Below are 26,691 nucleotides of genomic sequence, written 5' to 3'. Positions count from 1 at the left end.
GCTTTCCTGCTCCTCTGATGCTGCTTGGCCTGCTGTGTTCATCCAGCTCTACACCTTGTTATCTCAGATTCTCCAGCATCTGCAGTTCCTACTATCTCCATCCTCATTTTGTTTCTTTGGATGCTACCTTTATACTTTCATATCTACTTACCATATCTTTCCTCGCTATCTTGGAAAAGGATCACTTTTGAAATGTTTTAATTATCTTCACAAGTTACATTCCTTTACTTTAGTTTTGGATCCCTTATTGAAAGAAAAATACTGACATTGGAGGCAATGCACAGAAGGTTCACTAGGCTGATCCTGGTTATATAGAAATTTTCATGAGGAAAGGTTCAGTGGGTTTGGCTTTTACATTGGTATTTAGAAGTATGAAAGAAGACCTTATTGAAACATTGAAGATTCTTAGGGGGCTATCCCTTGTGGCAGAGTCTGGGAGAGGGTTATAATCTCGGAGAAAGGAGTCGCTCATTTCAGATCGAGATAAGGAAGAATTTCTTCTCTCAAAGGTTGGTGAATTTGTTGAATTCTTTACAGCAGAAGGCCGTCAGAACTGCGTTGTTAAATATATTCTAGGCTCAGTAGATAGATTTCTATTATTAAGAGTTTTAAGGATTGTAGGGACATGGTAGAAGACTGGAGTTGAATGTTATCAAATCAACCAAGAACTTACTGAATGGTACAACGGACTCAATGGGCTGAACGCTCCCATGTCTTATGGTTCTTAATTCTTGCTTTTGTTTTTTTTTTCCGGTCTTTTGCTCATGCTATCTTTATACATGTTTTTTGTGCTTTGTCTTTTACTTCATATAGTTTTCTTTCATGCTTTTCACTAATGTAGAATACTGATCTAAATGTGCAAACATCTAATCTACAAAAATTTTGTAACGCTCAGGTACAGAAAGATGTTCCAAAGTGATTTACAGCAAGAAGGAAACTGAATACCAAGGAACGGAAAAAAAATGAAAGCTTGCTTATTTTGGTCGGGTTGGGGGGTGGGGGTGGGGGGGCGGGGAAGAGAGAGAGAGAGAGAGAGAGAGAGAGAGAGAGAGAGACAGAGAGAAAGAGAGATAGAGTAAGAGTAAGAGTGTACCAAATGATACTCATTACTGAATGATTCATTGAAATATATTGTCAGTCACATGGTTCTAAATGAACTGAGGTTCCATTAGCACCTGTTACTATTCTGTACCTCAGACAAACAGCCATTCTCCAAGTATGATCCTAAACAGTCATCATTGCTCATTAAAGGGGGAGGATTATGTTTGATAGCATCTTCACCAGAAATTACACTTTCAGCCAGGTAATGATTAGTAGCAGTAACAAGGCCAATTTCCTTCTCCCTTATATTGATGTGGCGCTAACTGTATTATCCCTGCTCCTTCTGGGCTTTGAAGAACAAACTGAAACACCAGATGAATCAAATTCTGATCTTGAAATCAATAGGAAACTGGTGACAGAAAGCAGTACACTGATGCTTGCAGATTCACATCTATGCTGCCAATCTCCTAAACAGAGAGAGCTTCAAACTATTAAGATGTACATTTTGGTGCAGAATCAAGATGTTCCTCACGTATACAGTAGACTACACTTTGAATGTATTTCCAGCTAAAGGACAAACCCTGGATATACTGAAGAAAACATTCATCCAATACATATTCATTGAATGCAATCTTTCCAACTAGCATCCTTTATACCTTCTTTTCTTATTTCTAAAATTCTACATTTAAGGTGCCAAAAGCTAAAATTTTTTACTGTCTCTGTACTTGATTCTTGCAATTTGCCTATGTGACAATACAGTAAAATAATATAGGGAACACCGCTGTCAGCAGCTCTATTTATACACCAGACTCAGCAGAAATGAATATTCTGAGGCTAGCATACTTTTTCCCACGCAATACTTTGCATTTATTTCTTCTAAAATATTGTCTATTTTTAAGAATTTTGAAAGTTCAAATGAAACCCTGAGACATCCAAAGAATTATTTCGAAATTTAAAATCAAAAATCCCAAAGCCATCGTGAGCCAATTTTTTAACAATGTACACCTAGAGTTCGCTCCAGGACATTTATTTACATTCTTCTGCTATATAACAGAAAACATATTGCGCATAATGTCTCAGTTTTGGAGTTATTCTCTTCTCATCTAGATTTCCTCCTAGGATTCTTCTATTTCATAATAACAAAATAGCTGTTCTGAATTAGTTGATACATGTCAAAATATGTGGCATACTTTGCTTATAGATTTTCCAAACACCTTTCGAAAGTATCAGGAATTCCAGTCAAAAACAAGAATGCATTCTGAGCCATTGAATCCACATACAATTTCTCCAGTAAAACTTGCAATTAATATTCTTTCTTTCATTGTCCCCAAAGCGGGGAGCGGTCACGATTTAGAGCCAATGACAGGAACTTACATGCAGAGCTTTTAATGTGGAGAAGTTGTTGTGCTGCGGCCATGACACGATTCCTGGTCTTTATGCTTGCCATTTGGCTGTGCTATGAACACACTGCTTTTATGTAGCTTCTTTACAATAGTAAAACGTACCAACAGTGCTTTACCTATTTTAAGGAATGTCATCAAACATTTGTAACTGAGCCACATTAGCAGATTAATATAGGCAAAATACCTAAGTTTGGTCAAAGAAATAAGTTTTAAGGACTGTGGTAAGGGAAGGGAGAGGTGGAGAGATTTAGGGATAGAATTTCAGAACCCCTGTCCTTCCAGATGAAGGCAAATCTGCCAGTGGTAGAGTTATCAAAAATTGGAGATACCAATACTGGTCATTTTTTTTTGTTTTCGGTAAAGCTTTCTATTTATAGCAAAACTATCCAAACCACACAGCAGTACTGATTCACAGTCTCATCAAGTAGAGCAACAAAATTAATTATTACTCACCCTCTCTAGATCAAGAGCAACCTACATTTAAATAGTGGTTTTAATATGGGAAAACACACCAAGACACCTTGGCACAGTAAGATAGTTCAATAATTAGATACCAAATTGAAGGAGCAGAAATTAACACAGGTGTCCGAATGTTTTGCGAGTTATGTTCTTCGGAAGCAAGTAAAACATTTTGTGGAGGGGATCAGGAAGAAAAGGAAAGATGACATCTTGCAAATAAATGCAGGTGGAAACTAGGAACACAAAACAATAAGGAATGCAATAGGTTGAAGCCAAACAGCAGAGAACAGACTATCATGCTCAAAAGGCAAAAGATGGTATTGGAGGTGGGGCCATGAGATCAAGGTGTATCTAGGTCATATGGCCACTATGACTAAATGAGTAGAGCTGATGCTCTAAAAGTGTAACCAAATCAAAAGTGAATAGATAGCCTGGAGTGAAACGGCAATAGAAGCGGCAATTGCTGATTCAGTGACAGAGCCAATGGTGGGTATGATGAGTGGTTAACCTTTAGAACTTCTCTAAATGGACACTCTAACCAAGCAGGAAGATAAGGCCAAAGTCAGTGATTGTAAAAAGACAGTGATGGGGCTTTGCAAAGTACCAAGAGTGGAACAAAGAATAGCCAGGGACATTTTTTTAGGTGCAAGAGCATTAATTGACTGAGAGCAGAAAGTATAAGTGGAAAAATGAAAAGGTGACAAGTCAAGTGTGCCAGGAAGGAGTGGAGCCTGAGAAAGAGGATGCAAAGTAATGGGCTTTAATATAGGGTGGCAACCAAAACATGCATGTGAATGGAGAGGATGAATGCACAGCTGTCAAAAATCAAAGCATTTTGAAGTTTTGCATGGTGCCTAAGCAATTAAGTGAAAGAATAACTGAACACAAAATGGGAGGAACAAGTATGTCATACTCAATTGCAAACTCTCCCATCATCCATCAGTAGCTCATAGCCAAATCTAACATCCAATTCATTTTATTTGGCATTTCTCATGCATAAAAAATCAATTCATTTACAAGCAGTGAACCATATCAATATTACTGAGACTTGATTGTTCTTCCTCCAGACTTTGGCATGGCTTCTCTTGCACATGACTAAAAAAATTTTTACTGTAAATACAATAGGTACGTTATTTTATTTGAAGAAATAAGCTACGGCTAACTGATTTCTATTTAAGCTGCTTTTAACCAAAGCCATATGGCAGCAGAAATGTGATGATAAATGTTAGGGCAAGGAAAATTAAAAATAATACTAAAGTTGAGATGCAATTATGAATGTTTTTAAAATTTCTAAGACCACAGCAGAAGTACTGTATGCTGTTTTGTGCTCTACACTATAGGAAGAGTGGTAAATGCACGCAATGCTAATTCACTGGTATGTTATCCGATGAGGAACAAGGTACACAATTGAAAAATATGAAAAATTGATGATCATTCTTTAGACCAGAAGTTAAACAGTGATTTGATAGAGCTTCTTGAAGTTATAAAAAGGGTGTGATGAACAGATAAGCAAGAAGAAACTGTTTTCTTTTTAAACCCAGAGAATTATGAGACTGTTAGTAATTAAAGCACAAGTCAACATTTAAGGCTAGGTTATACCGATGACTGAAATTAAGGTGAATGGGAGAAAGCAGAAGCGATTAAAGACAACTGTTTACCTGAAGGATAAATAGCTGCACAGGCTGGTCAGATCAAATCCCTGTTTCTGTGTTACTTCTATATAACATCCAGAGATAAGGTTAATGTTACCCTTGTCTAATATTTATCTAGTGTGTTACAGAATAATTTGATTCTGAAGCACAGCAGACCTCCTTTGGGCAGTCTCACTCTATCACTGATAGCTGGATGGGTTCTAACCTATTGATTGAAGCTGTAGTTACACGATCAATACTCCAGCACCATCAGGATTCACTGTTCGTACAAATGTATGATGGCTGTGCTGAAGGTGGGGGAAGACAGCAAAGGTAGGGCTGTAGACAATTTTGGAGATACATTAGGCCATCTAGGAAATTAAATTAAATTGAAGGTGCTAGCATGCAGGGAGCCAATGTGGATTACCAAACAGGCGTCTGTGCAGGACACAAAACATACGGCTCAAATATGACACACTTTTAAAAGGATGGAAATTTGTAAGGAGATCTCCATTTTAATAGTGGAGGGCTGAGGTGAGCAATACTGTGGAAACAGCATTATCATGGAAAACATGAGGTTTGAAACTTAATTCAAGGTAAAATAAGACAAGTTTGAAAATAAACAAGTTCATACCATGACAACTGTAGGCAAAAAGAATTAGTGGCTAGGCAGAGAAATCAGATTTGGAACTAAATGATAGTTTCAATTTTAGCTGATCTGAAGAAATTATGGCTCACTCAACACAGGGTGACAGCAACTAATTAATTGAGGAAGATGCCCAGAGTTGGATACCATTAGTGTAAAATCGATCCCAGGCCTAGAAATGATACTGTCCAAAAGAGCAACAGGTTAAGTGAAATGGCAGAGAATAGATGGCTGCAAGACATGTGCAGTGAAAATGCAAATCAAGAAGAATGTTTTAGATAGCTAAGAATGGCAACATCAAATGAAATTCTACTAAGGTGAATGACAGAGAGGATAAAGGAAGTGACACTCAATCACATTGAATGTTGCAGGGGGGTCAAAGCAGAAGGTGGTGGATGAAGCACACTGTACGTACAAGCACTTGCATATTTATTTTCAGATTCAGGATGTTACAATGGAAAGTCTCTAGCATATTTTGGATATCTACATGTAAAACCTAGCATATTAAGAGTATAAGGAAGCTTATTTCTCTATATGTCTTAGAAATTATAAGCTGCAGCTTATAAGGGAAGGAAAACTACTGTTCAAAATCACAGATCAAGTTTAGTAAAGTGAAGTTTGACAATCAGACCATTAAAATTAATGTCACAATGTGCGTACTTTCACTCAAACCAAACTAATTACAGTTACTTACAAATGGTCCTTTTCTAAAACGAGAGTCCAGTTTATCCCCAGGTGATGATCTCAACACATATTCCACCATGCTTACTCCAAGGCCACCACTTTCTGAACGGGGAGATAGAACAGAGCTAACTTCATTGTTTCCATGAAAACCTTGACCAGGCCTTCTCTGTACCATGATAGGCTGTGACACAGTGTGGTCTGGAAGCAGAATAAATTGAAATATTTGATCAAATTTTGAGCTAATGTTTGATGGAATAAAATCATAGAAATTAATTAATACATAGATTTATTTGTACAGGCAACAACCATCATTTATAAAACATTGATACAGATTTTGAGTCCAAGGGGAACTGATAATAGGGATTCCAGCAGCTTCTTAACGTGAACTAAAAGCACAAGACAAAAAAAAGTACAAGGCAAAATGAAGCTTTGCCTTTCTTAGAGTGGCAGAAATTCAGAACGAAATGAATCTAAGTGTACAGTCGAGGTAGAAAGGAGTTGGAAAGTAACCGTGAAAGGGTGTGTACAGAAATGATCACATTGTATTGTACAGAACATCATGTGCTATGTTAGAGATGGAGGAAGGGTGAATAATACTTATGGAGGCCAGGACCATTAAAAGCACTAAGCACACCATTGGTAAAATTCTGAAGTAAACCTGAAAAATCATATGTAATTAAGCTTTGAAAGAGATAGACAGGCTAGAAATTGGAGTGTGACTCCAGAAAGTTGTTTTGTTCCCCCAAAATGATGAATGATATGAGCGAATGTCCATGTTCTAGAATTCTGGCTTGAATTGATTGAATAAATATGCAGAATTCCTTCAAAAAATTAAATGCAGGAACCTGAATCTTTATAATGATGTGTATTAGGAGCAATCCTAATGCACCAAATTGTCTTCATTTTCCTTATTTAGTTTATAGAGTAACAAACATATTAAAAATAAATCTCTAGACCCTTTGCTTTATTTGAATTCAAAAGCTATTAAGTACTTCACAAAACTGAAATGTCAAAATATTACAATTTTCAGCTACATAATGCTTTTAAGCATCGAAGTATTAAATGGTGCTTTACAGAACACCAAGTAGAAAATACATTAGTAAAGTTCAGAAAGCAGTCAAAACTTGTAAGTGAAAATAAGTTTTCATGAACAGTAAAGTATTTTAGATAGAAATATCTAAAAAATGCAGAGCAGTATTCCCACTAAATTGCGCACCTGTGCAATAATGCATCTAGTCCCACTACCATCCTGATTGTTAAATGAGACTTACTGTTGCTGTAGTGAACAAGTGAAAAATTGGTAGGCTCTTCCAGGACAGAAAATTCATGAATGACAGCCAGGCCTGGCATGATTAATCAGATGGAATTAACAAACATAATTCGCTAATGCCAGCTCCTGGAATCCAAAGTAATGTTAATAATTGTATTTCCTATGTCTGGCTCATCGACTTTTACAATCACTGGCTCCCTCCTGTTCACTAATTCCCTCAATAACCCATCACTCACCACTTCCCTCTTCTGAATCTCCAGCTTGCCATTTCAAGCTGCCATCCCTCCAGATCACAGTTTCCCTGACACTGAGCCACCTGCCTCTGTGTCCCGACCCTCACACTCACTGTTTTCTTCCCCAATCTATCAGTTGCTGCTTCCCTCTCCCTCCCGCTAGCTGCCCTTCTTCATGCTCTTGCTTACAAGGAGAATTTAAAAGTGGGAGAGACAGTAAGTGGCGGATTGCGAAAGAGACATGGTGGCCAGCTGAAGGTGGGCTTTGGCAAGCTGGGGTTAAGTAGAAAGGTTAGAAAGTTATTAATACTCATTAAGTTCTTAATCATTCATGAGACCATTTGCGCCAGTTACTATCACTGTTCTAATTAGTGCATTACAGCTGGTTTCGCAGAATTACTAAAGGCAGATTAATCCAAGTCATTTGACACATGAAAACATCTGCATTTCTAGTGGATTTATGAAGAGTTTTTAATTCTTAGTTCAATTCTTCAAATAAAAAATGCAGAGGTTCTTGTGAAGTTATCCCTTCAGACATTGAAAATTGGGTATACTTTCTAAAGCACAGAAGGTCCGACTTCAAGTCCTACTTGCTCCAGAGGTGTATCATGTATCCTAACAGTATCTATCCCCAGAGATGGTAGGAACTGCAGATGCTGGAGAATCTGAGATCACAAGGTGTAGAGCTGGATGAACACAGCAGGCCAAGCAGCATCAGAGGAGCAGGAAGGCTGACGTTTCAGGCCTAGACCCTTCTTCAGATTTCAGATTTCCTGCCTCCAGAGTTCTTTGCTTTATTTTACAGCAATTATTTCCTTTTGTTTGTATGTTGGCCTCTAAGCCCAAGCAGAACTTGCTCTGAACATGGCATCAGGTGAGTTACAAATTGCTGTGATGCTACTCTGCACCCACCACTTACTAGAATACATTCCTGATCACAATCAAGACTTTATGGTAGACAGCTGAATTGAGACCTGGCACCGTGCGTCAGTTAGGAAAAAAAGTGGCATTTTTCAACTTTTCAATAGGAAACTAACAGCTACTTAAATTATAGCCCTGAAGGGAAAGGCAGAAGGGGGCATGTGGGGTGAAGTTGGGAAATATGTGAACGAAAAACTGAAATTTCATTAGCTTAAGATTTTCTCAGAAATAACATATAAAGAAAATGTCACTCTACCACCATACCTTAGTCTTTAAAGAGCCTTGGATGACACCAGATCCTAAGTGCACAATAATGACAGGCTATCCTGGAAATTAGTTGCTTCTGTTTTCTATGACAGTGTAAACAGTGCAAATTAGACCTGACTTGCAACAGCTTACTCTCAAAGTGAGGAAGAGAAGTGAAGAGTGGAAGATTAAGTGAATGTGCACATCAGCCACAGTGGAATGCTAACTTTAAAAACAGGTGAGCCTAGAAGTCACCTTCACTGGATCAGACCTAAACCCTGAAGGCGTGCCACATCTAACCACGAATGATGATGGACAATTAAACAACTAACATGAGGCGGCAGCTCCACAAATATTACGATCTCAAGATGGGAGAGCCCAGCACCTCAGTACAAAAGACAAGTTTGAAGTATTTGCATACATCATTAGCCAAAACTGCTGAATGGATGATTCATCTCAGTTGCCTCCTGAAGTCCCTAGCACTACAACTGCTAACTTCAGCCAATCTGATTCACTTCGCATGACACTAGAAAATGGCTGAAGGCACTGGACAGTGCAAAAGCTATGCACCCTGACAATATATTGGCAATAGCTTAAATTATTGTGCTTGATAATTAGTCAAAACCCAGCCAAGCTGTAACTCTGGCATCTACCCAGCAGTATGGAAAAGTGGCCTGGTATATTCTGTCATGAAAAGCAGGACAAATTAAACCCAGTTGATTACTGCACCAAGAGTCTATTCCAATCACCAGCAAAGCGATAGAAGGCATGGTCAAAAGGCACGTGATCAGTAATAACCTGCTTACAGATGCTCAGCCTGGGTTATGCCAGAGTCATGAAGCCCTGATCTCATTCCATATTTGATGCAAATATGAAAAAAAAAGAGAGCTGAACTGAAGAGGTCAGGTGAGAGTGACCACCCCTGGAATCAAAGCAGCATTTGACTGAACATGGCATCCAGATGCTCCAGCAAAACTGTAGTAAATGGGAATCTGGGAGAAAACTCTTCACTGGTTGGACTTATACCTAACATAAAAGGAAGATTATTGTGGTCAATCATCTTAGACCAAGGACATTGCTGCAGGAGTTCTTCAGGGTAATGCCCCAGCACCAACCATGTTCAGCTGCTTCATTATAAAGCTAGAAGTTGGGATTGTTGCTGATGACTGCATAATGTTCAACACTATTCATGACTGAACCAATGCTTATTCACATACAGCAAGATCTGGACTTGGGTTGATAAGTGGCAAGTAACATTTGTGCAAGTGCCAGGTACTGACCATCTCCAAGAGAGAATCTAACCATCCCTCCTTGCTGTTCAATGGCACTGTCAACACTAAATCTCCCACTATTCACATCTTGGGGTTACCCTTGACCAGAAATTGAAGTGGGTCAGACATATAAACACTTTGGCTAAAAATGCGGTCAGGAGTGAGGAATTGCACAGCGAGCAGCTACCCACCATGCCTTCACCACCTACAAGGCACAAGTCAGGAATGCCACAGATTACTCTCCATTGCCTGAATGAGTGCACACTCAAGCAGCTTAACATTATTCAGCACAAAGCAGCCCACTTGATTGATGTTCTATCCACTACCTTCAACATTTATTCCCCCAAATATTGATGCACTGTGGCAGTATGTGTACAATGCACAAGGTGCACTGCATAACTCTCAATCTTCAACAGCAGCTTCCAAATCCATGAACTCTACCACCTGGAAGGACAAGGGTAACAGATGCATGGCAACACCTGCAAACACCTTCCTGAATTAGAACCACATCTGTCATTCCTTTACTGTTGCTGGGTCAAATCCTGGAACTCACTTCCAAACAGCAATGTATCTATACCTAAAGCACTGCAAAAGTTCAAGGCGGCAACTCACCATCATTATCTCAAAGAGAATTAAGAACGGGCATTAAATGCTACCCCAGAAAATAACGCTTGTTCCACATGAATGACTAAAAAGTGGAATTGGATTAAAATGATACCAATGTCTTCTCTTTCATTTGATTAAACGATGAAAGAGAAGTCATATCACAGCTTAGTGACAACTTGTATATGAGGAGAAGTTAGCGCTAAGTAAACAAAACCACAATACAGTCGAATGAGCAGTTATCAAGGAGCAAAGTATGAAGTGCAGAAATCTATAGAGGAATTCATAATCAAGAAATAGGCAAGTACCTATGCAATTACAAGGAAAATCTGCAATGCAGAATGCTACAGATTTCAAGTGGGAAAAGCAAAAGCAGCAATCATAATTAATGTGGAACCAATGATATTAGAAGTGATAGAGTTCTGCAAAGGGTGCTTGAATACTTAGAAGATGCATTAAAGAGCTGTACTTCCAGAAATCAAAGTCAATATTGAGAAAATTCCCAGTAAATCAGATCCCACTATAAGCCTGTATTACTGATAGTATAAGAACTGAGTCTTTGAAGCTCTGTAAAATCTCCATCACCTGTTGTACTGAATTTGAATGTCTGGTACAAAACAATCTGGTGAAATTTTGAGATAATGTGCATGATTTGGCAATTACTATTGAGAGTAAAAACTGTTTAAGTGACCACCATTCTTTTAGGCAGGTATGGAAAAATATATTTTCTAAGGTTTCAGATTAGATAATGTGCCTATGGGCAAGCACCTAGTTATGATGTTGCAATAATATTTTATTAACATTATTTTAATTTAAAAGTGAAGAACAAGGCTGAGATGTAATATCAAAAAAAGAATAACTTCAGTTTTCAAAGACAAAAGGCTCCACAGCATGTTTCCTTGAATTTCTATTTGTTATCTGTGCCTTGCTTGTCATTTGCATGATACTTTCTGGATTGCTGTGCTCCCATGCACCAAAACAACTTAGAGGAAACCCTGTTCAGAAGTGGTCTGTCTGGTGAGTTTATTCTGAGTTTAAGCCTCTGGCCCTAGATCTTCCCATGAGGGAAAATAATCTTTCCACCACTACCGTGTGTGGCATGGGCTATGACGAGATAAATGGCAGATTTGTTGCAAAAGGAAAAAGATCTCCTCTAAAATAAAATAGATAGTAGCTTAAAAATATATATTGGGATAGAACTGCTTTTTTATTTATAACACAGAATCAAACATTTTGCCTGTATTTGTAACTTGTATAGCTATTAAATTAGCATTGTTAACTCCAGAAAATATGCAACATTTACAATATGCAAATAATATGCAACATATAAACATTTCTACACACATTAGTAAGAATTACAATTTATTGAAATTACAATTTTTTAAAATCCAAAGCTGGCAGTTATTAACTTCAGATAAATTGAACTCCTCCTGTTTCGCTCTGAACTGAGGAAAACAAACCTTGGAAAGTCTTTAATAAGGCCAGATCATAACTTAGTGTGGTAGTAATACAAATAGTAAACCAGAAAAATATTGATGAAAAAGGTCCAAATGGTCTATACAAGTTTGCAATGTGTTTAATCTAGTAAATAAAAAGATCTGTTTGACTTCTTTTTAAAAAAACTAATATATGCTTTCAAAAATCCACCGGAGTTAAACTATTTACTGCATGCTGGAAGCTACTGGGAACTGTATAATGAATATTAAACGTTAAAGTGAGCTGGATTATAGCATTAAGATTCCAATGAGAAAGAGTTGATTTCTGCTTAAACGGAGACATCTGTCCAACATAGCAAACCATTTGGTAAATAGCATGCTCATAGAGCTGAAATCAACCAATTTTATTAGAGTTCATGGTATACATTGTATTTCAGTGCAAATCTCGAGGGTGGGAGATAATAAACGTAAACTTTTGGATCTTGTAGTACAAGGCTATATAGGTGTGACCTTATACAGGTTTATAAAATCATGAAGGGCATGGATAGGGTGAATAGGCAAGGTCTTTTCCCCAGGGCAGGGGAGTCCAAAACTAGAGGGCATAGGTTTAAGGTGAGAGGGGAAAGTTTCAAAGGGGACTGAAGGAGCAACTTCTTCATGCAAAGGGTGGTATGTGTATGGAATGAGCTGCCAGAAGAAGTGGAGGCTGGTACAATTACAACATTTAAAGGGCGCCTAGATGAGTACATGAATAAGAAGAGTTTAAAGGGATATGGGCCAAATGCTGGCAAATGGGACTAGATTAATTTAGGATATCTGGCTGGCATGGATAAGTTGGACCAAAGGTGTGCTGTATATCTCTATGACTAACTGCTGATCAACTGACATCCAACTGTTAAGCGCTCCATGTTTTGCAAATAGAGCGATACTACTTTATGAAAAGTAGTACACTCATGATTTTTAAATACTATGATCATAAAGGTGAAGAGAATAATGGTCAGCAAGCCAATGTGGTTTGTCTTTACAATGGCTATTCTGTAACGACCATATAGATGACAATAGTTATACATTTGAAACTTAAACAATAATCTTTAACCTGACTTGACTAGTTTTATCATAATAAAGCACAGAATATAATCCAGGCAAAATTACATATTTCTTTAATGTTTTTGCATATTTACCCCAGAAATATATGACTTTAGTTGTAATGAAACACAGCAACATTCTCCCTAAATTGTAAACGCATTAACACTGAGAAAATGTATCCAAACTACTGAGACAAGCTTAGGCCTTCCACTGCCAGGTTTTCTTTTTTAGTTACTGAATTTGGCAACAATATGAAAATGTTTTCTACAAGAAAATAAATGTTAGATTTAAAAAGACAGTTTTTATTGACACTTACGAGTTGCTCCCCATGCAGTGTCTCTCCATTCATCTCCAAGGAATATCCCTTTTTGGCCTTCCTTTGTTGAATCATCTGATTCCCAGAACTTCTTAGCAGGTAAAAGCTAAAAAGAAGAAAAAATAAATTAACAACCACCACATTAAATCGATAAATATAGAGAAACATTTCATATAGGATAAGCTTGGTAATCACATGTTGGTTAAAAAATATCTAACAGTTCATTTGGTGTTGATGACACAGATGTTTTGCTATAAAATACGGCTGCAGGACATGTTGAACTGGGACTGCTTTTGCATTCAGCTATCATGGTTCAAAGCAGTTAATTCTAATTATTTCCTCATAGGATTAGTTTCAATTTTCAAAGCTATGAAATATTGAACAACGCAATAGGCTTCAAAATACCAAAATACCAATTTTCAAAAAGTGATAATCCTAGTATTTGCTTATTCATGTTCCATATGCTTCAAGTCTCCACAGGGTAGTCATCTCCTGTAGCTGACAAAAAAGACAAATGTTTTCTCAGGTGTCAATCAATTCGACTCGAATTGAGCACCAAGCCGTAGGAAAGGCAAAACGAGATTGATAGTTATTTTGTTTCTAACCTTATTTTTGGGGATGGGGAAAATACCTTGGCCCAGAAATTCTTTTGACTCCCACACGGCCACTAGAGGTACTATGCAGCATGACTGCAGATTTATTGAGGAAAGCCTATACTCACATTGCTCAAGCATGTATGCTTCAAATTTTTCATATTTGTCTAGAAGACAAATAACAGACGGCAGAATCTTATAAGGACGCGAGCTGCTTGGGTATGGTGAAATGCGTGACAGAATCAGGCAACAAGTGCAGCAAGGCCCATCTCAATGTCATGAACAACTCGCGTCATCTTTTATGCTCTTCACAAGCAGCATAAATTTTATCAGATTCTCACTAAGCAGTGGGGAGTTGCCAAGTGATTATTGCTTGTTAAATGCCTTGTTAACAGCCCAAATTCACCTCATTAATATTTAGCTTCTCATCTTAACAAACAAACTCAATGTCACAAAAATTGACAAGGAAATCAGAGCGAGCACCTGGCAGATTCAGCTCACAGCTTGCTCCATACGATCTTCACATTGGAAACCAGGCACTGGCATTACAGGCACAAGCCAGGGGAACTAACCACATGCACCCCACATCCACAGACATTGACATTCAACATGTGGCAGCCTCTAAGAACGCTCGTGGCACATCTTCGATTCACTTAACAGTTCTCTTCCGCACTTCAATGCTGTACTGCCAGCTACCATTGCAGTGCTGCAGCGTGGACACTTGGCCTTCAGGCAAATGCATTCAGCTCATGGATTGGACCAGGCTGCACCTGTGGGTTCTTTGCTCAAATGTCAAAGCACGCATGCATTCTGAGTCCACCTGGATGTTCAGAGCATCTCTGCCTTGTACTGTATTGCCTTTTTGCACTTTATTTCCTCAGCCAAAAATGCCAGGGTCATATTATTGCTGTCTTGTTGTGCCACTTAGCATAGACACAAAGTCAGAAAGCTCATCATGGATGTCAGCAGGCCTCTCAAAGGGGACAGCCTTCACTCAGGAGTCAGCACAGTAAGACAAGGGGAGCCTTGTATTTGAATACAAGGCCTGGTCAAAGAAGGGCTAAGGAGTTGAATGTCAGTTAGCCCACAATTCATCTCAATTCTTTCTGCTAAACTGCCGACTATTTCTGTCCCATCTCCCACCCCTTCCCGTAATGAGAGACTGGCAGTATTACAGGAAATGAAAGTGGGTGACACAGCAATTACTACTGATGCAGGTAACAAGATGTCTTGAGTGAGTGAGTAGGCAGCACAGATGGCATCTAGGATTTATGATGTCAGGGTTTGTAGCGGGCGACAGTGAGTGAGGAAGAAAGTTGCATGCATTGAGAGTGGTAGAGTATTAGCCTTGGTTGGAGATGGGTGCTGTAGCCTGGGACTGAGGCCTGTTGTAGCCGAGATAGAGTGAGTGAGATGTATAATAGGGAATATGGCAGCACTTATGTTGGCAGAGTGCAGGAGCTCATTGACCTTCTTCCTACATGTTATGCATTCCTCCAGGTGGCAACCTCAGACCAGGTTGGCATGATCTGGTGTTTTGGCCTCCACTGCTAGTCTTAGGGGAGAAGTCCTGGGATTGGCACCACCACAAACAGTAGGAACTCCGAAACCTTGCCTGCAAAGTGGAGCGCTGATTGCATCACGTCCAGGCAAAATGTGCGCAAATGCACAGGGCAGCTCCCGGCTTGTCCGGGTGTACCTCAGGTTTTCAAAAATAGCACCAATGGAATGGATACCAACCATTCAGTAGATATCCAAAAACAGCAGATGATACAACTGGATGGAAATTGGATCTGAGAGATGCCACAGGGGTGTGGTAAGCAACTAATCTGGTGAGTTTGGTTTAAGATACATTGAGAGAACTTGCTTGGCCTTGGGACAGAAATCACTACGCAAGTCAGCCTATAAATGTAAGATTCAGTCCAGAGTGTGCATGTGTTTTTTTTTTGCTCACTGAGGGCTTTATTTTCTCCATTCCTCAATGACAGTAAATATTTGTTAAATGAATATATTTACGTGAAATTTTGTGAGGAGCACTGTGGAAAGGCTTTAATTAAATCCACATTGATAGTTACACACAAATTGACAGTTACATTTGTGTCAATGCCTGCATACACACAGACACACATCAGTGCTATATCAGTAAGGAGCTGCTCCTCACAAGAGTATTTAATAGGAGTATTTTCATTATTCATGGAACACAGGTCTGTTAACATTTGTTCTTAAGGGTGAAACTAACTAAGTTGTCAGGCACCTTCTTGTTGCTGTTTTTATTCGGTTTTCTAATAAGCTGTCAAACCTTCCTTTGAGCTTAAGAAGCTGGACTTTAACAGATGAAATTCAGATGATGCGGCTCATTGACAGTACGTAAATGTGTTTGGTTTAAGTTATGCAGACATGTGAAATTGACGGTTTTGGGGAGAGGAGTCTCCATTAATAAGGGAGTTCTTAAACATGGTCTCCAGGATTAAGAGGTGGGGTGTGATTCCATCCATCAGCCACCCAGTAAGATGCCACTTCACAGGTTACTACACAACAGCATATGAAGTAGTGGGTAGCATATTTGCACGAGTAAAGGATTGGTTAGCTAACAGAAAGCAGGCAGCAGGAATAAATAGTGTTTTTCCCAGGTTGGCAAGTAACCAGAGGAACGACTGCTTGCATCTCAACATTGTAGCTGACAACATGACTTGGAAAGCAAGCTGTCAAGAGGACGTAGACAGACTACAAACGAACATGAATGGATTGTGAGAATGACCAAAAAAAATTAGCAGATGGGAGTATGTTGGAAAATGGGAACTTGGCCACTTTGAGAAGACCACTAGAAAATCAGCATACTATTTAAATTCAGATAAATTGCAAAACTTGGTGGTCCAGAGGGATCTGGGTGTCTAGGTACATGAATCAAAGATTGTACGCAGATGAAGGCAGTGATTAAGAGGAGAAATGAAATTCTGTGTTTTTTGCAAGGAGAATGGAATACAAAACAGGGAAATTCTACTGCTGCTGCACAGGGCTTTAGTGAGACCATATTTGGAGTAGTTTGTCTTTATTTTGTGTTTATTTGAAGAAACATATAACTCTATTAGCAGTTCAGAGAAGGTTAATTTGCCTCATTCATAGAAGAAATTCCTGATGAAAGAACGTTAGCCAAATTAGGCTCATACCCATTGATGTTTAGCCTATTTGAAAGGCCATTGTGCACTCCATAAGCACTGACAGTCTGGATTGCGCAGCACAGTTCACAACATTTGCCCCAGACCTGGCAGACAAGGGGAAATGTACACCTAGCATTGCAGACAGAGAGCTAGAGATTCTGACAGACAGGGCAACGTAGAGGTAGCCAGGCCTCTTCCCTCCAAACCAACAATGACATCAGACCTGCCAGACTGGTCTGAGAAACCCCTGTGCTCACAGGCTAAATGTCACCACTTTCTCTTTGCTACCTCATGCTATCTTTGCTATTGCACCTACCTCCAACCAAGTCTCATGTTCTATGATTCTCGCTATTACATGCAGTATTTTCCCTCCCTCGCTCTTATTCACAACCTTCCACACTCCTAACCCTGTATGGCCACTGAACTTTCTACTCACTCACTTGGGACACCTCATCATCTTTCCCCAACCTGCAGCACTAACAAATGCATCACTCACTTTCATCTTTCTCAATCCTTCATTTTTACTTATTCTGGAAAAACACAGCTCATCATGGGGCAGAAAGAGCTACAACAGATGGGGTGCCTGATATTTGGCTCCTCATCACAAGATGAGGATCTTGGCCCTTGCCAGCGATGACTGGGACTGGTTCTGCAGAAACTGGAAACATCTATGTCTTTAAAACCAAGTAAGAAGCATTCTTGATCGCTGTGATTACTCTCCCATTAATCCCAGCATTATTAACATGCCACAACTGTTAACGCCCGTTTGTGCTGCACTGCCTTTTGTCTCCATTCAGGACCGTGGCATTAGCATGGTCTCCACGGTCAACAGGGCAATGCCACAACAGATTTCCTCTTCCAACTACGAGGAAGAGGGAATGGATGCCTCAGACAAGGCTTCCTCCTACGTCCCTTACCAGCTCAGATACTGGCACTTCAGCATCTACATTAGCTGGATAAGAGTCGGGAGCACCTGCTTGTGAACACATCACTGCAGCTGGCTGCAGGACAAATGCCCCTAGTTGCTGGGACTTGGAGGACATGGCCCCGTGGCGTTAATTGTTTGTGACTTCATTGACATGCACAAGTAACACAGGAGCAGCAGGTAAGTTTGTTCGGTGTACTGGGCAGCCTGACACAAACGCTACAGATTTACAGCAATGCTGTTGGGACCCTGCTGCCTGAGGCATGCGAGTGTTTGACGGCCCCCATCGACTGGTTGGTGGCTTCCAGGTCCAAGGATCTTGGATACGTGCATGGTTCTGCGTTCCACACCTGGTCAGCACTAAAGGCAAGACAAGAGGGACGACGGACATTAAGCTCACTCCAGGTGCCCCTTCCTCACAAGGAGACATGGAGGTGGCCTGTAGACATCCAGCCTGGAGGAACTAGAGACAGGGCCCTCTAGAAGTTTCCTTTCAGGACAAGCCAGAAGTGGCCAGGCCATCCACCTCCACCCAGCCTGCCCCTCAGTCCTGTGGGTATTAAAGCTAATGAGAGTGCACCTGCCTCTGGAAGGACACATGAGACACAAATGGTAATTGAGCCACCTGACCAAAACTCCAAAGCCAATGATGTCCACTGCAAAGCAGGCTCCTTCCACTTCAACTGTGGAACCTAGGACTGTATTGAGGCATCACAGGAGAGGAAAGATAAACTTCTGAGAGCACACAGGTGGCACAAGTGATGCACTACTCTAAATATGGTATGACATTTCTAAATATATAGTCATCTTTATCATTGTGTGCCCAAATGTCTGCCTAGCAACATTTAGAACATTGAAGACACAGAGATTAGCCCTCCTGAGCAATACACTATCTTTGGTGGAGCATGAAATGAAGTGAGCAGGTAGTAGGTAAAAGACAGATTTGATTGCTATTTTAGAACGGAGGTTTATCTTTCCAGGTAATAAAATAGTGTTCAATATACCCAAAGAACTGTGGATGCAGGAAATCAGAAACAAAAACAGAAATTGTTGGATAAACCCAGGTCTGACAGCATCTGTGGAGAGAAAACAGTTAACATTTCATGTCCAGTGACAGTTCTGAAACAGTTCTAAAGGGTAGAATTAGTACAAATGCAGGTTAGAGGCTGGCAATTCTGTGGCAAATCACTGTTAGGTCCTGACTTCCCAAGCCTGTCGATCACTTACACGACAACCAGGAATGCAATGGAAAACTGTCCACTTGCCTAGAAGACTACATCGCCAACATCACCCAAGAAGCTCAACATCATTTAGAATAAAGTAGTCATTTTGATCAGCAACCAATCACCTTCATCATTCACTCCCTCCATCACTGATGCACAGTAGCAGCAGTGTGCATAAGCTAAAAGATGGACTGCAGCAACTCACCAAGCTTTTTTCAACCTCACCTCCCAAACATGAAACCTCTCCTACCAAGAGCAAGAGCAGAAGATCCTGGGAACACAACCACTTGCAAGTTCCCCTCCAAGCCAAACACTAACCTGAATTGGAACTATATTACCATCCTACATTGTTGCTGGGCCAAAACTGCTTTCTTTATAGAGGGCACCTGCATGAGATGTACTGTAGCGTTCAACAGGATGGCTCACTACCTTCTCAGGGGCAACAAACACTGGGCCCTGGATCACTGCCCACATATCATGATTAAAAATTTAACACTGCATATTAAGTAAGTTTCTGAAGGCTGAAACTCTGTATATTAAAATTACCCTAGCTTCAATGAGAATTCAGAATCAAGGACCACCTTCCATAGGTACTACCTAACCTACTTATTTTTTCCAGTTTATATTATTTCAGATTTCCAGAATCCACAGTATTTTGCCTGTGTGTTATACCTTTAAGTCTTTATAGCCAGAATTACATTTCACAAGAATGAATGCACCAAATCAAGCATGTCAGACTATACAGAAAGATTTCTCCTATTCATGAAATAAAACTACCCAGAAACTTCAGTTAAAACTTGGAACAAAAAATTGGGCATCATCACTGTATTTGCAACCATCAATATTTGGCTTCCTTTATTTGATTACTTTGAATTATCACCAATTTCTTGATCGCCATCTGCCAGCATGAGTTACTTTTTGTTCAGACAACTGTGTATTGGCCATACCTCTCTCAAAAACTGAATAATCTGCTACAGAAGAAATGAATTTGCTCAGCAGAATCTCAACATTTGTGGCCATTCTGAATAAATTGTCTATCACAGCTTCCTTACAAACATTCTAACTTAACTGGACAAAGTTTTTTAAATTATTAAGCATGGATCATCTCACAGTCAAAATGGCATGCAAGTCAAAGTTGATAACAATATTCATTAATTCCCAAACAGATTCATACTGTCCGGAGAGGACAATAACACCACCTTAAATTTCCACTCCACCTGCTATGAGAGGAAATCACCCGGTTCTTGCATGAATGGACAGGGTTGGTTTTAGTCATGATGAAGCTACAGTTGGATACCTGCTCATAGACACTGCTTAATCTGATGTCATTCTTTCATGATAAGGGTGGCAGCCAATCTGCAAGTTCCAACAAACATTAGATCACTGACCACTTATTCAGCAATTAGGGATGGGCAATAACTGCCGTCTAGCCAGCAACACCCTCATCGCATGAATAAAAAAATTCCAGATTTCTGTACTGAAGCATTTTGCAATCAATCTGTTTGATTCTGCTTTTTAATTTCCCTTCTACATTCCTCCTCGTTACAACTTGATTTCTTACTTTGTGTTATCAACACATTTAGCTACAATACAATTGGTGTCGTGTTGTTTGACGGTAAATGCTGACCAAAGCATAAGAAATAATCCAATGTTCTTCTTAAAAAGTTTGAGGATTATGTGATAATAGGTCCCACAAGAAACTGGAGTAAGCCATTTGGCCCTTCCACCCTGCTTTGCTATGCAATCAAGTATCAGCTGATCTGATTGCTGCTTTAACTCCACTTCTCTGTTTGCTCCCCCTTAACCTGTGACCTCTTTGCAGTTCAAGATCTGCCCAGCTCAGTCCTGATTATATTAATGGTCCAGCCTTCACTGTTCTGGAGGAAGAGAATTCCAAATATTAACAGCTCTGAGAAGACATCCACATCAAGCTATGTTCCCTCATGCAAGATACCCGTAATGGGAAATATCCATTCAATATCTGCCCTGTCAAACCTCCCTCAATCTTTTATACATTCAACAAGATCATCTCTCATTCACCTAAACTTCGGTATTGGTCAAACTTGCTCAGGCTTTCCTCTCAATCCCTTCATCCTATGCATCAGACTACTGAACCTTCTCTAAACTGCTTCCAAGTATGTGCCTCTGTAAGGAGGGAAATCTAAACTGTAGACAGCATCGTGGTCTCACAGATGCACTTTATTGATGTAGCAAGACTTCCCTATTTTTATACTCCATCTCCCTTGCAGTAAAGGCCAATATTCCATTTGTCATCTTAATTACTTTCTAAAAAAAAGTTACGTACAAAGCCATTTTCCATCCTTACCTGGTCTGGACTACTTGTGACCCAGACCCACAGCAATGTGCTGTCTAGCCAGCAATACCCTCATCCTGCGAATGGATAAAAAAAATTCCAGATCTGTGGCATTGAAGCATTTTGCAGTCTCTCTCCATTTGATTCTGCTTTTTAACTTTCCGTCCACATTCCTCCTTGTTACAACTCGATTTCTTACTTTGCGCCATCAACACATTTGGCGTCTTCATCCACGTCCTAAATATTTTTCAACTTGCATAATTGCAGTTTGTATAAATTTTTGAGGCTGCAGCAATCTCGCCGCCGACTGCTGGCGGCTCACCGGCCCAATCTCGCCGCCGACTGCTGCCAGCTCACTGGCAACTTAAGCATAGTGTCAAAGCAAAAAACACCAATTGGGCAGTGAAGTTAAACTATTTGGTGTAGCAAAGGATCTTTATTCTCAAATGCTCAATCTATGACTAACAAAAGCAGATTTAAAAGCGAGAACCCATCCATAACCCAAAATTACAACAGTTTACGAAAAGTATAGAGTAACACAGAAACTAAAATGTAAATTCTGTTGGTTTATTTCAGGTGACTGACATATCTCCCACAACAAACAAATGTGCATAAGGCTGAAGATAATTCAATGTCTGTGCAGAGCCTCATAATTCTCTGCTAGCTATCTTGCTTGATCCCAGCAGCACTGTAATATTGTAACCGAACAAAATTATTTCCTTCTGTTGGCTATTAATCTCATTCAGTGTTCTTGACCATCAAGATATTAGGTCTAGAAATAGCAGCCTAGCCAAATAATATTTAAGTTGATCCAACTAGGAAGATTTTAGCACTGTTAAGGATCCTGATCTCAGCAGATACACTGTAGAGGTACTTCTGGTCTCACTCTATTACTGGAATGTAGAGTTTAGGGCTGATGTGTAGTAGCAGGGAAATTGCTCACATTTACCACAAATGATCATGATTCTTACTGGAACAATACAGTAAGGAACATTCTGGACTCAATTGTGAAATGCATTCTTCCTAATTCTACCCAAAAATGCCCAGCATCTACATAAAATGCAATGCTGTAAAGTGAACTGGCTTTTCTGTGGCTCTCTATGTTTCTACTTAGAAGAGAAGCATTCACGCATTAAAGACAACTTTACAGAATGGGAGACCAAGCCAAGCAAAAAGAAAATAAAGCTGCATCTAAAAGAAGTTTCATTTCTTCCTCAGTAAGATCTTCTCAAAAAGATTCAGATACTGTCCTTTCGAGATGGTTGTGCATGATCCAAAGGTCAGACAACCTTTCAACATTTTACCTTAAATAAGGCGTTGCTCTGGATGCACCACTGTTCTTGAATTGAAGGAGGCTGCATTCATTTCCCAAAAATACTGCTGGCTCTGTATGGAAGTTGAACCTTTTCAAAGGCAGCCTAATTTTTAGTAGATAATCTAAAGTATCTCCATAATTGTTCAACCTAATGAGTACAATAAACGTATTCGAAAGAAATGAATCTGACTGGAAGCAGGAACACAGAAAATTCTTATCCTTTACCAAGATTAGACCACAATAGCACCAAAAGCACTCGATACTCTGTACCAACAGATGAAATCAAGTTTATAAAGGAAACACACAAGCTGCACAGGAGTGTGGAAAGTCTGTCCACAACTTAATGTTGTCACTTTACAAGTGGGGTATGCTAATATTTTCCAGGTGACTGCAATTCAATTAATCAAATCTGCTAACTTTAGTTTCTGAAATTAAATCAGGCATAGATCAATTCCTTTCTTTGAAAATGATAAATCGTTTGATTTGATTTAAACCCTGTATTCTACTGACATAGAAAGTAAACTTTGTGGTATTTGCATTCAGTGGAAGGAAATTGCGAGGTTAATCTGGGAGCGTCTTCTGTTGCTAAACAACCCTTACATGAAGCCCTTTGCAGAGAGCGTGGTGGAAGACAAACCTGACCATTTAGGATCTGTTCTATATACACTCTCACCAGTAATTCAGACAATCGGCAGCATAGGTAGAAGGCAGATTGAAGAATATATTCAATCAAGAATAAAGAAATCCTGGAGGACAAATCACTACCTTTTAATCTGAGAATAGAAATAAAAATCAAAATAACCTGCCAGGAACTAAAAAAAAGTATATCTCAGAATGCTGAAACTTTTTTGACCGTTCCAAATTAGTTGTAGAGCTAGTTCCAAGACCTCGGATTACACACCACACCAGTAAATCTGATATCGTACTAACAAACAAACATTATGAGAAACATCGTAGGAAAGTAATTCAACAGCAGAAAATGAAGCATTTGAAGAATTTTTGTCAGCATAAGGAAAACAAAGAAATTAATATATTTTCTTTTGTTCAGTCTTGGCATGGCACTGATTTAGGTCTGCACTAAAGTTGTAAGAAAGATGATTTCTTATGTATATTAAAAATAAGTCTAGGGCAATAAAACTATCTAAAATCAGTTCCTGTTAAGTGACCTGAAACTGTATGCAATTAACTGTGCTCAAATTGCTCAGTTTGAAGATTGCGCAAAATTGCAATTGATATTGGGAGAGAATTGGAGGCCCCACAAGACTCTGGAGCTTACGCATAAGCCATATACACTTTATTAAAATTGAACTCAAACCCTACATGCTTAGCTGAGTTTTCATGAAATGCAATTAAAAACAGAATAAACAAACAATGAAGGTAGAATTATCCATTTCGTGATATGCTTACAAAAAGCGGGAAAAAAAAGGTACAACCCAAAAAGACAACTTACTTCTCCCATTCCCCGGCCCTCCAGTGCAAGAGCTTGAAAGTCATGATTCATCTCATTCACAGATCGAACCTGCAGGAAACATATTTCTGTTAATAAAGGAACCATGTTACTCAACAACAAAGCTAATTTTGTGTGAAGTTTTTAACTTACATGAGAGTTAACATTTGGCTAAGTAAAAAGGAAACATTAAATGCATATACGTAGTAGCTAAAGGAAGAGATGAGCCAATTCTGACAAGAAAATGCTCTAGCTGTAGAGAGATTAAAACAGAATTTTACAAGAGGAGGTTGCCAATGTGACAGTGAAGGAGGAATAGAGGAAGTGGATAGGATAAAAGAGAATCTACTTAAAAGACTGACAACAATTAAAAACAGAAGGATCATTAGGTGGGATGCATCGTTGCTTATGGAGGAATGGGGAAATAGGGAAAGGGAAACCCGCCACTTGGAAAGACATGAGGTGATATCAGCCAGTAGGGATTTGTTATTAGCAAATAGTGTCTGACAAACTTGATTATATTCTTAGAAGTAAAAGACAGAAGGTTGGTGAGGGTAATGTGGTTTAATGTCTATCCGAAATAGTATTCGATGAAGCACCAAAAATAACACTTGTTAGCTGCTCATCTGATTAAAGGTTCAGTGGTATCATGGATATAAAATTAATAAAGGGAAGCAACAGATGGCTGTTTTTCAGATTGGAGGTAAGTAGCCAGTGATGTCCCCTGGGCTTGGCATTTAAAATCACTATGATTTACGATCATGACCAGAGCATGCAGAATCATTATTTCAAAGTTTGATGTTGGCACAGTTTGAAAATGTAGTGAACACAGAGGAGGACATTGGTAGACTTCAGGAGGAACTAGAAAGACAGCTGAAATGGGTAGAAATACGACAGTTGAAATTCAATGCACTGAAGTGTGCAGTAATGCATTTTAAAAGAAGGATGAAGACAGCAAGTATAAACCAAATTACTGAACTTTAAAGAAGTGCAAAAACATAAAATGCTGAGGCTTTATGCACACAAATCTTTTGATTGTGCCATGACAAGTTGCTAAGACTGTTGAGGAAGGATTTGCTGAGGGTGCAAAAGAGATGTACTATAAATGGCATCAGAATGCAGTCTTGTGTTATATGAAAAGACTACAGAAGCTGAGAATGTTCTCTTTAGAGCCAAGACAGGTATGGGGAGAATTACCATGTTAAAAAGAATTCAGAAGATTGAAGCGTTTGTCCTTATGGACAGTTTCCTATGGCAGAAGGATCCAAAGGGCATGGGTTAAAAGATAAATGGCAAAATAACAAGAGAAGACTATTTTGTTACGATGATCTAGGTGATGTAAACCTGGAAGTAGATTCAACAGTTAACTTCAAATAGGAATTGGATAAATAATCAAAAAGCAAATATCTGCAGGACAACAGCTGAATAGATTAGCTTGCGAACAGTCCTTCAAATTACAAATCTATTCTTTATATAATTTAAAAGATGCACACTTGTCCTAAAGCATAATATTCTGTAAAGGAAACACCAACTAAAGAAAAAACTATTTTTCCCTCCTGGTTTTTCTGATCTTTGAGAGGATAATTGAGGCAGGAAACCACACAACCTTTAAAATATACTTGCATGAGTACCTGAGATGTCATAACATTGAAAGCCACTGGCTAGTCGAACAAGTGTAGGTCATAGAATATTTTCAGTGGTATAAACTTAATGGGCCAAAGGGGCTCTCTTGCATTGTATGATTCCAAGAAGCCCTGGTTAATCTGCAGGTAACAAAAATGATCAAACCAACAGATGCACCATTTCAGATTACGTATAATGCTTCTGAACGTTATCAATAAAACACATCTTCCCAATTTTTGAACCTCAAAACACAAATAAATTCAAAACTATTTTAAAGACTGAAATCTAAATGTGAAGGTTATATCGAACAGATGGATCAATGCGCTTAGCAAAAGAGTAAGATAATACAAGTCTACTGCATGAGTAGACTTTCACAAATTTGACAATTCAATTAACATAGCATGAAAACATCAAAACAAATTATCTCCTGGCATTTTTAAATTAATAAATGGAGGAAGACGCTACATACATGAAACTAAATATTATTTTTCCTCAAATTTTGCTCACAGTCATACAACATGGAAACAGACCCTTTCTTCAAACTAGTCCACATCAACCATGTTCCAAACTGAATTAGTCCCACCTGCCTGCATTTGGCCCATATCCCTCGAAACCTTTCCTATTCATGTACTTAGCCAAATGTCATTTAAACATTGTGACTGTACCTGCATCCACCACTTCCTCTGGATGTTTATGCCACACATAAACCACCCTCTGTGTAAAAACAAGTTGCCCCATGTCCTTTTAAAATCTTTCTCCTCTCACCTTCAAAATAAGTCCTCTAGTCTTGAAATCCCCCACTCGAGGGAAAAGAGTCTTACTAATCACCATATCTATGCCCCTCAAT

The 26,691-nt window shown here is 39.1% G+C and overlaps 1 protein-coding gene across 12 annotated transcripts in view; it reads right to left on the bottom strand.

The window, feature by feature from the left end:
• The window catches only part of LOC109917083 (pumilio homolog 2), a 103,945-nt gene that overhangs the window by 56,026 nt on the left and 21,228 nt on the right, over window positions 1–26,691 (bottom strand). For all 12 annotated transcript variants that reach the window (XM_048597322.1, XM_048597318.1, XM_048597313.1 and 9 more), the window contains exons 2-4: window positions 24,225–24,293; window positions 13,247–13,352; window positions 5,875–6,062 (exon numbers count right to left, since the gene is read on the bottom strand). In XM_048597322.1, the coding sequence (XP_048453279.1) occupies window positions 5,875–6,062; window positions 13,247–13,352; window positions 24,225–24,293 (363 nt within the window). The remainder of the gene's footprint in view (window positions 1–5,874; window positions 6,063–13,246; window positions 13,353–24,224; window positions 24,294–26,691) is intronic.

Source organism: Rhincodon typus, chromosome 5 (assembly GCF_021869965.1).
Source record: "Rhincodon typus isolate 14 chromosome 5, sRhiTyp1.1, whole genome shotgun sequence".
In the NCBI taxonomy this organism is placed as follows: domain Eukaryota; kingdom Metazoa; phylum Chordata; class Chondrichthyes; order Orectolobiformes; family Rhincodontidae; genus Rhincodon; species Rhincodon typus.
The sequence above is the reverse complement of the archived record's forward strand: the minus strand, read 5'-3'. Positions and strand labels throughout refer to the sequence as shown.